General features: G+C 40.9%; 1 protein-coding gene across 2 annotated transcripts; it reads right to left on the bottom strand.

Moving 5' to 3' along the window:
- Positions 1 to 5,982: 5,982 nt before the first annotated feature.
- On the bottom strand, positions 5,983 to 10,070 carry LOC144467958 (trypsin-2-like). Of its 2 annotated transcripts, XM_078176990.1 has the most exons (8): positions 9,803 to 10,064; positions 9,433 to 9,545; positions 8,940 to 9,034; positions 8,546 to 8,705; positions 8,323 to 8,433; positions 7,632 to 7,781; positions 6,971 to 7,159; positions 5,983 to 6,859 (listed from the first exon to the last, which is right to left on the bottom strand). In XM_078176990.1, exons 1-8 carry the CDS (start codon positions 9,864 to 9,866, stop codon positions 6,827 to 6,829), a joined length of 915 nt encoding a protein of 304 aa, XP_078033116.1. In that variant the 5' UTR covers positions 9,867 to 10,064; the 3' UTR covers positions 5,983 to 6,826. The 2 variants fall into 2 exon arrangements, with proteins under 2 accessions (XP_078033116.1, XP_078033115.1); XM_078176989.1 differs by lacking the exon at positions 5,983 to 6,859 and having other exon boundaries at positions 6,866 to 7,159; positions 9,803 to 10,070.
- Positions 10,071 to 11,838: the final 1,768 nt, after the last annotated feature.

The raw sequence follows: 11,838 nt of genomic DNA, 5'->3' as shown, positions 1-11,838 counted from the left end.
GCCACGATAAACGACGTCTGCGTTTTCTATTTGCCGCGGGAAGGGCCGTGAGACGCGCCCGGGGAAAACCAGCCGATAAATTGTCCGATTCCCTCCGACGGGGAAACGGTCCGCAAACAGACCGCGAAGTTTCGAGACGGGCCGCGACGACTGGCAGACATCGATACTCTTCTTAGACCGGGATTTTCGAGTGTCGCGCGTCGCTGGGTGTATCGACGTGTATTCCGGGATACCGGGAGCGAAGAATTTCGACGAACAGATATTATATTCTGAGAGGACAACTTGTTCTTGGTTATTTTTCAGTTGTCAATCAACCTCTTGCCATACTTTAACGAGTCAGACTTATATAATAATAAGAAATTATGTAAGAACGTTCCTTTTTGTTCCCTTAAGTAGGAACTAAATTTTATTCTCTCGTCATCAATGATTAAACATTCGAGTAGATGCAAGCACGCGATAAATATAAAATTTCTTTTTCTTCTAAGAGATCATCGCAATCGAAAAAATTCTCGTCATAGAAATGGTAAAGAAAATGGTACCAAACGCAATGGACAAACACCTTCTCGCGCTTCGAAAAATGCTTCCTTCGTCCCGAAAAAATTATTACAACCAACTTCAATCGTCGCGATTATAAATAGAACCGGCTAGATTCCGCAAGGAGCGGAGCCGACTCTGTCGCCCGCTAGTCGCGGTGATAAATCGTTCGCGAACGTCCGGGTCTCTTTCGAACTGCCGGCGAGTTTCGCGAACTGCGATACTTTCGAGGCTGTGCCCCGGAGGGGTGGGGCCAAAATCACCGGAAATAATCGTCCGAGTTAAGAGGGGAGGTGGGGTGGGTGGAAGGGTTTCTCGCGAATCCTTTCGCGAATGTATCGCGCGAACACCGATATCCCGGCTCGTTTAATAGTTCCACGGCAAGAAGTTTCGTCCGCGGATTCGCCGTTAATTTCTCGGCGGCGTTTATTGCGGAAGTTAATGCTCCTTGCGAAATTCGCATTACCAGCCGGCCTACCCCTCTCCCCTCCGCCGGAGCTCCTTTTCCGTCCCGTTCGGATCATTAAGAACTTTCCCCCCGGTCTGCTGCGGCCCACGGAGAAACCGATGAGGATCGTTCAGTCATTATTTTCCCTGTCTCCTAATGGATCCCGCCCGCGGATCCGGGGGTCGATCACCGGAACGTTTTGTCTTCCGACGATCTCTTTCTCTGTCTCTCTTTGCGTCTTTGTCTCTCTCTCGCTCTATCTATCTACAGTCAGTCCCATAAGTATTGGTACCCTCATTGCTTACAAGAGAAATCTGTTGAAATCGAGGGATGTTATTACGTACTACGAGGAGTAAAATCAATATATTTTTGTTATTAGTTAATCAATTTTGTTACAATTTGGTATAAATAAACTTTATACGTGTGTTCCTTTATAATAAAAAGTTTATTGCAAAATCTTACGTCCCTTGATTTCAACAAATTTCTCTTACAAGCAACGAGGGTACGAATACTTATGGGACTGACTGTATACAGACTGTGCATACACTGACTGTATATCTATCCGTCTCTTTGGGATCGGCGACCGTGACGCGACCAGACGTCCACCGTTGTCCGACAATTTCGCGGTGAATCTGCCGCGCGATTCGACGGGATCCGAGCGAAATCGCTCGGAATTATTAGGGATTACTCGCGGACCGCTGCGTACCCTCTTCTACGGACGATTTCTGTCGCTGGGTTCGCTCGTTTCTGCGACCGAGGCCGGGGGGCACGGCGATTAATTGCGATTAATCACGGAGCTAGCGAGCTTCGAGGCTTCTTGGCGCTGCTGGGAACACAGAAGTAAATTGCGACGATTCTCAGTTAAGAAAAGATGAAGATTGAATATATTATTGTATTCCATGTTATTAGATATTTCTTTTTATGTTAATTTTTGTTAGGATGGTCTTTTTTATGGTAGGAGAACTTATAGAGCCCTTGATTATTTTTTTATAGTATGATGATTGTGTTATATTATAATATAATATTATTGTGTTTTGTACATGTTATTTATTAATTTAGCTGCAGAACTTATATCTATTAAGCACTTACGTGTAGCGTTATATAGATGTTCATATACATACATACATTAGAAATGTAATTGGTAAATTAATCAACCATAAATGTCAAAGTATCATCGAAAATTATAACATTCGAATCGATGTCTTTAAAGGCTATCATGGCGATCATTTAACGGACATCATCCCACACGAATAACTATTAAATAATACGTACAAATAACACTCGATAGCTAAATAAAAACCCCAATAAAATTCAGAATTCTTTATTTAAAAAAAAACCTCCTACAGTCTATTTTACATAACCCTGTAGTATAAATATATATAACATAATATCTTTGGTAATTCGGATTTTGTTAAATTGAATACTGCGTGAAGCTTCGCTATAATATACGTAACATAAATATAGTAAAGCATCGCGCAGCATTCAATTTAACAAAATCCTAATTACCAAAAGCATATTTCAGCAGCCGCGCATAAAGTAACAAGGAGAAGGTAGTCTTCACAATTAACCGTTTATGAATAGCGTAACCAGCCAAAGGGAATGAAGAATCAGCGAATCGTGGCGATCTTTCGCAAACACATCGGTCCCTTTGCGCGGCGTGGCCCCAGCAGCCGCCAAGATCCTACCCGTTGCACGTGTACGCGCGGCGCGGCAAGGGAAACGTCTCGTCGTCGGAGAGCTAAATACCTCCGACGACGAAATTTTCCCGTAATTAGAGGGAAAACGGCCTCCTTTGATCTCCCTTACTCCCCCGAGGAGAAGCACCGCGAACGAGCAGAGAGATTGCCCTTCGCGACACGATCGATCGAAATAATTGCAGCCCTGAAATTTCCATAACGCGATGGAGTGGCGCGGCGCGGCCGGTTTTCGTTAGGAGGCCGCAATTTCGGCGAAGGGCTCGGCGTTTCCGCAACACCGTAACAAACGTTTAGTCCCCCCCCTTTCTGATAACGAAAATATATACCCCCCCTCGAACGAGAGTATTCGAGGTCGGATACACTGACACGACGTTCGACGATCGTAACCTGCGCTTTCCGCCTATTCCCGTCGCTGTTTGCCGGCAATTTCCAGTTTCCTCGAGTCATTTAGTGTTTACAATGTTTAGTTGGAGGTTTAGCGAATTAAGTAATTCGTCTTTTGATGGATGGTGTTTTCAAAAATTGTGTTTTTCTCATCGGATGATATACTTTTCATTATTAAAGTTAATTGTTAAAATTAAGCGAAACATTTAATTTTCGAGCAATTTTTAATAGTGGCATATTAAATACTTCTGGTTCCAATTTTTAAAATACATTTCAAAGACTTCCACGTTCCAAAATCCAACCCTTATTTTAAATAAAATCCGCACTAAGTTTACATCTCAGTTAAAAAATCTGTCTTATATTAGTTTATAAAATTAACAATAATCATCTACTCTGACATCATAAAATTTCTATATTATAATTTCATCCCCAATTAACACAAGCATCGAATAAACACTTTCCGATCACAATAACTAAAAATTACAGACTAACCCGTCATTTTTAAAGGACCCCACAAATCCCCCATTACGGGAAGTACATACATCAAATCCTTCCCTAACACCCGGCTAATTTCCACGACTCGCAGTGGATCAGGAACAGGAGTTCGACAATTTTTTCCGACGCGTTATCGCCGCGCGTAGAAAGTGAAAAGCTTCGAGGAGGTGGATTTCAGGGTTCTCGCGTGACCGCAATTCCAGCCTTCCGGCTTCCCGTTTCCGAAAGTTAATCCGGCCTGAAACCCGATAGTCGTTTTCCAGGGACTCTCGGCCCGGGTATCGATCGATCGCCGAGAATAATCGCGACGAAAGGGAGGAGTACCCGTCAGGGTAAAAAACAGAGACTACCGAGGGCGGCAGAGGGCGAGAAGCTGTACAAGGGTGCGGGCCTCGAAAACTGCGCGTTTCACCTGATAAACGTAACTTCTGATACACTCGGGCCGGCAACTCCGCCCCACCCCCACCCACCGTAGAGCCGTCCCTCGAGTTTGTTTAAGCCAGCAGCCGAGTTTTTCATGATCTTCGCCGCGCCCCACGGATTTCCATCCGCGCCCTATGGTAGAGCGCCCTTCGCGGCGCCGTCGTCCATTCGCGACCTCCTTAATTCCAGGATCGAATAAGAATTCATTAGAGGATACGGAGGCCCGTGGGAAGGGGGTTGGTCTCCCCCGGACAGGGTTTTAAATAAATTAAAAGTTTACTTTTTCAGCGAGGCCGGTCGATAGGGGGTGGTTTTCGAGGAATCGAACGCCTCGGAAGTTTTCTTTAATTAGTTCACTGGGAGAGGGGGTGGAAAGTTTCGGGAATCTATTCCGTGGACAGGTTCGAAATGTTGGGGACTTCGATGGTACCTTGATGTATTAAAGAAAAGTGTTACTTTTGTATAAATATTTTGTTCTTTATCAGAGGTTATGATTGCGTAAGGTGTTTTGGTTTCTGTGAGAGAATTTTATAATTAAAATGACTATGAAGCATTTTCTACGGTAATTTTGATTGTTTAAATTGTATAAATATAAATGGTTACTCTTTTTGTGATACACTAAACTTCTACTATAATAATTCTTATTGACAAATGTAAGCATTTTAAGTTAAAGTTTGTAATCTTTAATACTAGTTTTTTGTCTACTAATTCTTTTAAAATTTTAAAATCTGAAATATAAAATATAAAGTCTGAAATATAAAATATAAAGTTTGAAATATAAAATATAATGTCTGAAATATAAAATCTGAAATATAAAATCTGAAATATAAAATATAAAATACGAGCATCACTTCGATGATTCGCAGTTATGTAGATGAGTATCGACGAGTTTCGTGAGCCCGTGTTGGCCGCTGCGCGGAGGGTCGATCAGCTGCTTTGATCTCGACGAGGCTCGGCGCGCATGAAAAGCGACGGTAGCCTACTTAATACAGGGAAGTGGGGAGGAGGGGTTGGGAACTATACCGCGGGAAATGTATTAGCGGTATTGCCGTGGTAACATCGGCGCTGAAACGTCGAAGCCGTGGTACCGGCCGTGTCTGACGATTCCCCGGCCGTTTCTACTTGAATTTCACGGTCTTCAAAGGCCCGGCCCGTTCACGGCCCGACTCTCTCTCTCGCGCGCGCTCGCCGGCCTCCGGGATATTGCAAGAAAATATTTGTCCGCTCCGCTTGCCAGGCCACCGGGAATATAAAGATCGACGAGCGTCCCTCGCCGAGCCAATTACTAGATCGCTCTCTTCGGGTAATGGGATATTCGAGGAATATAAGCCGTAGAGGGAGGGAGCGGAGGGGGGGGGGGGGCGGATAGTAGTCGAGTCAACCGCGCGTTTGTCCGGGACGCGGTTATTGCCGGCCGGAATAATGAGCTTGTTAAAACTTTAAAGACGCTTTCGAGGATGATCGTTCCTCTACGATGCGCCGAGTTGGCCCTTCGATCGCGGCTCGACGGATCTTCGGGAGAAAAGAAGCGACGTCGAGGACTTCTGCAACGAACTACTTGTTTGCCTTTTGCGTTATTATCCGGATGGTATGAATGTTAGCCGTGTGCTTTTAAATCGAAACGGAATTTGATTTTTACGTTTTAATTAATAATGTAACGATCCTCTCGTTCATTACATAATTAATTATTGTAAATTGCTTTCGCGTCGATCGGTGTTCGCTTAGACTGAAGAAGAAGACTATTTTATCCGAGTAGTTCCAGTGGAGATCGGCTCCTCGATTATTATTAATAAAACATCGGGACCACCCCGAGCAGCTTGACGCCGGATATTGAATTCTCGTCGACGATGTCCGCGCGGAATTATTTACGTAGAGTCGCGCTAGAGCCCGACGAAACTTTCTCAATCAGCTTCCGGCTGGATCCCGGTGTTTACCAAGACATAAAGGAAAAGAGTGGGAGAGAACGAGAACAAGAGAGAGAGAGAGAGAGAACGACTAATATAGAGAGAATAAAATATGAGTTTCTTACTCCGGGCAGCAAAGAGTTTTGTTTATTTATTCATACATTTTTATGTATTTTCATTTTTTTATTTACTTCTTTTGCGATGCTTAAAAACGGACAATTTATTTAACAAATGGAAGGTCATTACATGTATACACATATATTTTGATATAATCTGAACACTTAGCCAACCGAATGGAGATATCTCCCTGTTTTTAATAAAATTATTTGATGATTGAATGGAAAAATTGTTGCGCTAATGGATACTATAATTTTTTTAATAATTTACCAACAGATCAATTCGGCTATAAACATTTCTGTTATTGTAAGATAATTAAATCTGCTAATATTTTTATATGTTCACAGCATTAGCGTTAAGCTATATCTTTTTGTTATTTTCTTCATTTATTTTCTTCTTTTTATTTGGTTTATTAATCGCGGAAAGGTATCTGATACTTATAAAAATATCTAATAATATAGAAGCTCACAATAGTACAATCTAACAATTTTATTTCAATACTAGATAGCAAATTAATTAATGATTGCCGTAACAACTGATTCATCGGCTGCCAATCAGAGGAAAAGGCAGATTAATAGATTACCGATTAGTAAAGCTTTAATTTCATTATTGTTCTGTTATTTTGAAAGAATACAAGAAGCTATATAAGTTGGCTTCGAAATTTTTATCTAAAATAATATACCGCAATTTTATAATTTTTTTTTCTTTTGGTTTTTCTCTCGGTTGTCTAAGTGTTGATAGAGTTTGAATTTTTATAATTTTACTATTGACACTGTAATTGAAACTGGTCGTCCGCGATCGCTTGAATTAGACTTTGAGGATGACTAGCTGGTGATATCCAGGTATTCAGAATTCACCTGAAACGTTTCAATTTCAGCATGGGTATAAACAGTTGACTAACCTCCTGTTAGAGGTAGGCGCTAGATTAACGAATATAGGACGAAGAACAGAAAAGGGGAGGCTGACACCTGCTCGGTTCCGGAGCCGGCTATTTTTACGTCCAACGCCTCCGGAGCCTTCATGTTCGCCAGAATCCATTCCTCGAAGAAGAGCACGCTCGAGTAGATGCCCGGCGTCTCCGGACGAGCGCAGCCGGAGCCGCCGGAAACCACACCTTGTAGCTGGCCGTTACAGATCATGCCGCCACCGGAATCGCCCTGGAGAGGTAAATCATTTTTAAACTATCTCCATTGTGTTCACAATTGTTGGTTGCTTAATGTAATTATTCGACCACGTAACTATTATAATCGTTAATTATTAATATAATCATTAACTATTAACACTATTATTCATTATTAATATAAATATGAATTGTTAATATTATCATTCATTATTAATGTAATTAATTAATTAATGATTTATATAGTCATTTATTATTAATGTAATCATTAATGATTAATATAATAACTAATCATTAATATAATTATCTAATCATATGTATTGAAGCTGATTAATTCTTATTAATAATTATAGATCAATTTTTATAATCTATAGAGATACGAGAAAATAGTTTTATCTCTGCACTCGGTATATTAAGCGCAATTACTTGTAAACATTTCTTATCAGCTGAGGTAAAATGTTTTATCTTTGTTATCGAGAAAGTGATTCGAGATGAATTCTCAGAGGTACCTGACAGGCGTCCCTCTGCCCCTCCATGTATCCGGCGCAGAACATGCCAGGTAGCATTTCGGTAACGTTCACCATAAGTTTCCCGCAGAGATCGGTATCTATGATGGGCAGGTCAACGTACATGAGGTCGTTGCTGACCACTGGATAATCCTGTACACGAGATTTAGAAATACGTTGATAAAATGGTGTGAAGAAGGATTTTTCTGCATTTACAGAGAATTAAGTGGAATTGATATTGTGGATATTTAAATCTAAATTTTTATTAAAATGAGACTTTTATTCTGATTCTTTCGAGTGACATTATGCCATATTCTGTAATTCCACAATTCCACAATTCCACAATTCCACAATTCCACAATTCCTCAATTCTACAATTCCACAATTCCACAATTCCACAATTCCTCAATTCTACAATTCCACAATTCCACAATTCTACAATTCTCTAATTTTATAATTCTATACCTCTATAATTCTATATTCTATGTACAAAATAAATAACTGACAAATATATCATTGCAGCAAAAATAATCGTAAATAAAATCATTAATGACTCGTCATTAATACGCACCTCTGAATCCCAGCGTTAAACTAATAAAAAAAAGGAATCCCCATTCAGCTGCCGATCGCTTCGCATAAAATGAATAACGCGACGATCAAGAGCAACGATCGTAAGAATCGATAAAGGACTCACCTCCGAAGGATATCCCCATCCAGACACCTGACAGACGGTGCCGGTCTTGGGTGGCTCGACCGCCAGACGTATAGGTGTGATCTCCTCGGTCAGCTTGAAGGGAACCTTCAGCTGAAACCGACGTTACAACCGATCAGAAATTACTTCACCCGTGAAAACTTGATCAAGACGAAATCAATCACGCAATGATCGTGAGATCGATAAACAACAAGATCTGTCATACACGTAGCAGGGCGACGTCGTTCTGCAGGGTGCTGCTATCGAAATCCTGATGAACGTGGATCTCGGCGACGCCTCTTCTTTGTCCGACCTTGGTCTGGGTGTTCAGCTGTAGCTCGCCGCCGACGACCGTAACCGTCCAAGGTAATATTTGCTCGCCACTTCTGCACATCAACGATTACGATTTAGCGATCTGTTTACTCGAATATGGAAGCAATTAAAGCGGCATCGATAAAATTAATTCGAAATCGGATCTCGATCCGCGCTCCTCGATGCGACTTATCGTTTCGAGCCACTCGAGTGGCCTGCGACTGCGACGCGGCGATAAAAGCACCGAAGCTGTCAAGATTCGAACACGGTGAAACAAGCCGGCCGTGATTTGTTTTTAATCCACTCACAGGAACATACAGTGAGCCGCTGTTAACACATAGTACTCGTCGATCAGGGAACCACCGCAGAAGTGGCGGGTGTTGTAGCTCCTCTGTAGTGACACCTGGAGAAATCGATTTCGATTAAATAGTATTATATTGCTTCAATATTTATATTACTATATTTCAATATTAATATTTAGTATTTCGATATTAATTGTTTAATCCGAGTCTATCTGGATCATTTGAAACAGACAGATTAATTTAAGCTAAAAATTTGATGCAATATACAGTAATCAACAAAATGCAAATTGTCAATTCGCGAAGACGAAGCCCTATTGTCTCTATCTATATTATTTTTATTATATATTTATTATAAATATATATTTAAATATAGTTCATTATAAATACATATTTAAATATAATTTACTAAAAGTATGTATTTAAATATAATTTATTGTAAATGTATATAGCAAAATCGCCGAAATCGTCCTGCCTTCAGCAGCGACATCAAAAATTCTACCTGATAAGGGAACTGTTTCGAGAACGCCTTTGTCCCATTCACAATACGGCCTGCCAGGCCAAAACTGACCCACTCTAGATCCACGTACGTTGTCTGATTGTTCACCGGGTCCCCTGAAACGAGTTACCCTTGTAATTAATTCGCCGTGGCCGAGGATCGCAGGAAACAATAAATGGAAACGTTCAGAGAATGACGATGCAATCTCGCGACCGACAATATGGATCACGTATTTCACGGAAGCTCCTATCTGTGCGTCGACTAGACCGCGAATTATCTTCCATACGACGAAAGCGTCTATCCACTGATTTCGATCACGATTGATCCAGGAATTCGATCGATTTTCAGGTATCCTTCCAAATTTCTTACTCACCGCTTGTAACGCCGATCACGGCGACCCCCAATAAAATAGTGAAAATTTGATGTGCCGACTTCATGGTTGTCCGTGTGACGGTCAACCTCCACCTAACACTGACCGAGCTGCAACTTTCCTCGGCATAAATACCGGCTTATCGAACAACGAGCTGCCACTTATCTTAACTTATCAATTCGTCTTAATTATAGCGCTGACAGGTATTGGGAGCGCGGGACGATGCGCGATCGAATGCGACGCGATCGGGTAGAACTAGTCGTGAAAAAAGGTTGCAATTATGCTCGCGAATAACCGGCCGATAGTGCCAACATCCAATGTCAGAACAATCGTTGACACTGATTGTGAGGAGGCTCGTGAATCGCTCCGTTTCCCACAGCAAACAGATAAGCGATCGTCGGAACGGTGGCGACGATCAATCACCGATCGGCGCGAGATCCGTCGGATAATGATCGGAACCCGGTAGCTGGATCGCTTATCTACACAGAGATTGGGAAACCTTGTAACCCGGTTTATTTTTCCAAATCTGCCAGAATTCGTCGTTTTACCTCATGCGCGCGCGATAAGAACGCCGTCGATCCAGCGAAACGGGTGATAGCGATCGGAGAAGAGACTGCTCGTCGCTGTGATAGCCGCGACAATTGGAACCTGATTATAGTACGTTCTCTTTAAAGTCGATTTCTTCGATTGTTTTTTACTTTAAGAATCATTTTCTTTGGTTTTAAGAATCATTTTCTTTGGTTTTGAGAATCATTTTCTTTGGCTTCAAGAATTATATTCTTTGGTTTTAAAAATCATTTTCTTCTGGTTTTTATTAATCATTTTTCTGTGCTTTTAAGAATCATTTTGTCTGGTTTTAAGAATCATTTTTATCGCGATATAATCGGATAAACTGTATTTTATCGAAATGGTTAAGCTGCGACATCGATCGTGATCGATTTCAACTTTCTACTTGCAGATTGATTGATCGACCGGCTTTGATTCAGTGGAAACGTTGCGCATTGATTTATCCCGTCGTTTTCGTTTCACGCTGAACGCGTTAACTTGTTCACCGGGGCAATTAACTTGTCATTAGGTGTCGCTTTTTAGCAATGTTTTCTGTTATGCATCTTGTACGATTTATAATTGGTGTAAATTGTGCGGCGTTCACTTTCGTTGCAATAGAATGCTTCTTTATTTATTTGTCGTCTTTGGAAGCATTTAGATTTATATTATTATTGTTATTATTATTATATATATTATACATATTGTTATTATTATTATTTATTTTTGTAAATGATTCAAACGAAATACGTATAAAGATAAAGGGAAGGGTAGACACAATTTATTGTTATAGTATATATAATTATAGTAATTAGAACATATATAATTATAATAATTATAGTATATTATAGTTATAATTATTATAATATATTATAGTTATACTTATTATAATATATTATAGTTATACTTATTATAATATATTATCATTACAGTTACTATAATTATTATAATATATTATCATTACAGTTACTATAATTATTATAATATATCATAACATAATAATAAGTTTTAATAATACGATAAAAAATCCCATAGCCAACGCACCATAAATATTCCGGACTGGTCGCCGCAACGTCGGCAGAAGTTACGGTGACCCTAATTTTCGCCGCGGTGGTTCCGCGATTGTTCGGAAAGCCGGCGAATATACACGGGCGTAATAATAACCCGGCGGTAATAAGAGTCGTGCATCATTAACATCTCGTTAACTGGTTTGCCGCGGGCGATTCGAAACGCCGCCGCTCACCATTCGCTGATCGTGCCGATTAATAATTCCCGTTGCCGCTCTAAAAGCCCGTGATTTCGCGATCGATCAACGATCGCTGCTCGCGGATCTCTGCCGCCGGTTTCGTGCAATGGAGTGCCGAAAGGCAGAGACAGAAAGAGACAGAGAGAGAGAGAGAGAGAGAGACACACACACACAGAGAGAGAGAGAGAGAGAGAGAGAGAGAGAGGTAAAAAGAGACGGAGAGGAACGCGTGACTAACGACGTCAGCGCT

This window comes from Augochlora pura, chromosome 3, assembly GCF_028453695.1.
Source record: "Augochlora pura isolate Apur16 chromosome 3, APUR_v2.2.1, whole genome shotgun sequence".
In the NCBI taxonomy this organism is placed as follows: domain Eukaryota; kingdom Metazoa; phylum Arthropoda; class Insecta; order Hymenoptera; family Halictidae; genus Augochlora; species Augochlora pura.
Note: the sequence above shows the minus strand (reverse complement) of the source record. Positions and strands in the feature narration are given on the sequence as shown.

Bases quoted from the DNA above. Each gene is read 5' to 3' on its own strand.
- LOC144467958 (XM_078176989.1), bottom strand. From the start codon at position 9,866: ATGAAGTCGGCACATCAAATTTTCACTATTTTATTGGGGGTCGCCGTG. The intron at 9,035-9,432 runs GTAGAATTTTTG...CGATTTCTCCAG, and splicing joins CGAAACAGTTCCCTTATCAG to GTGTCACTACAGAGGAGCTA. The intron at 7,782-8,322 runs GTGAGTCCTTTA...TCTCGTGTACAG, and splicing joins GATGGGGATATCCTTCGGAG to GATTATCCAGTGGTCAGCAA.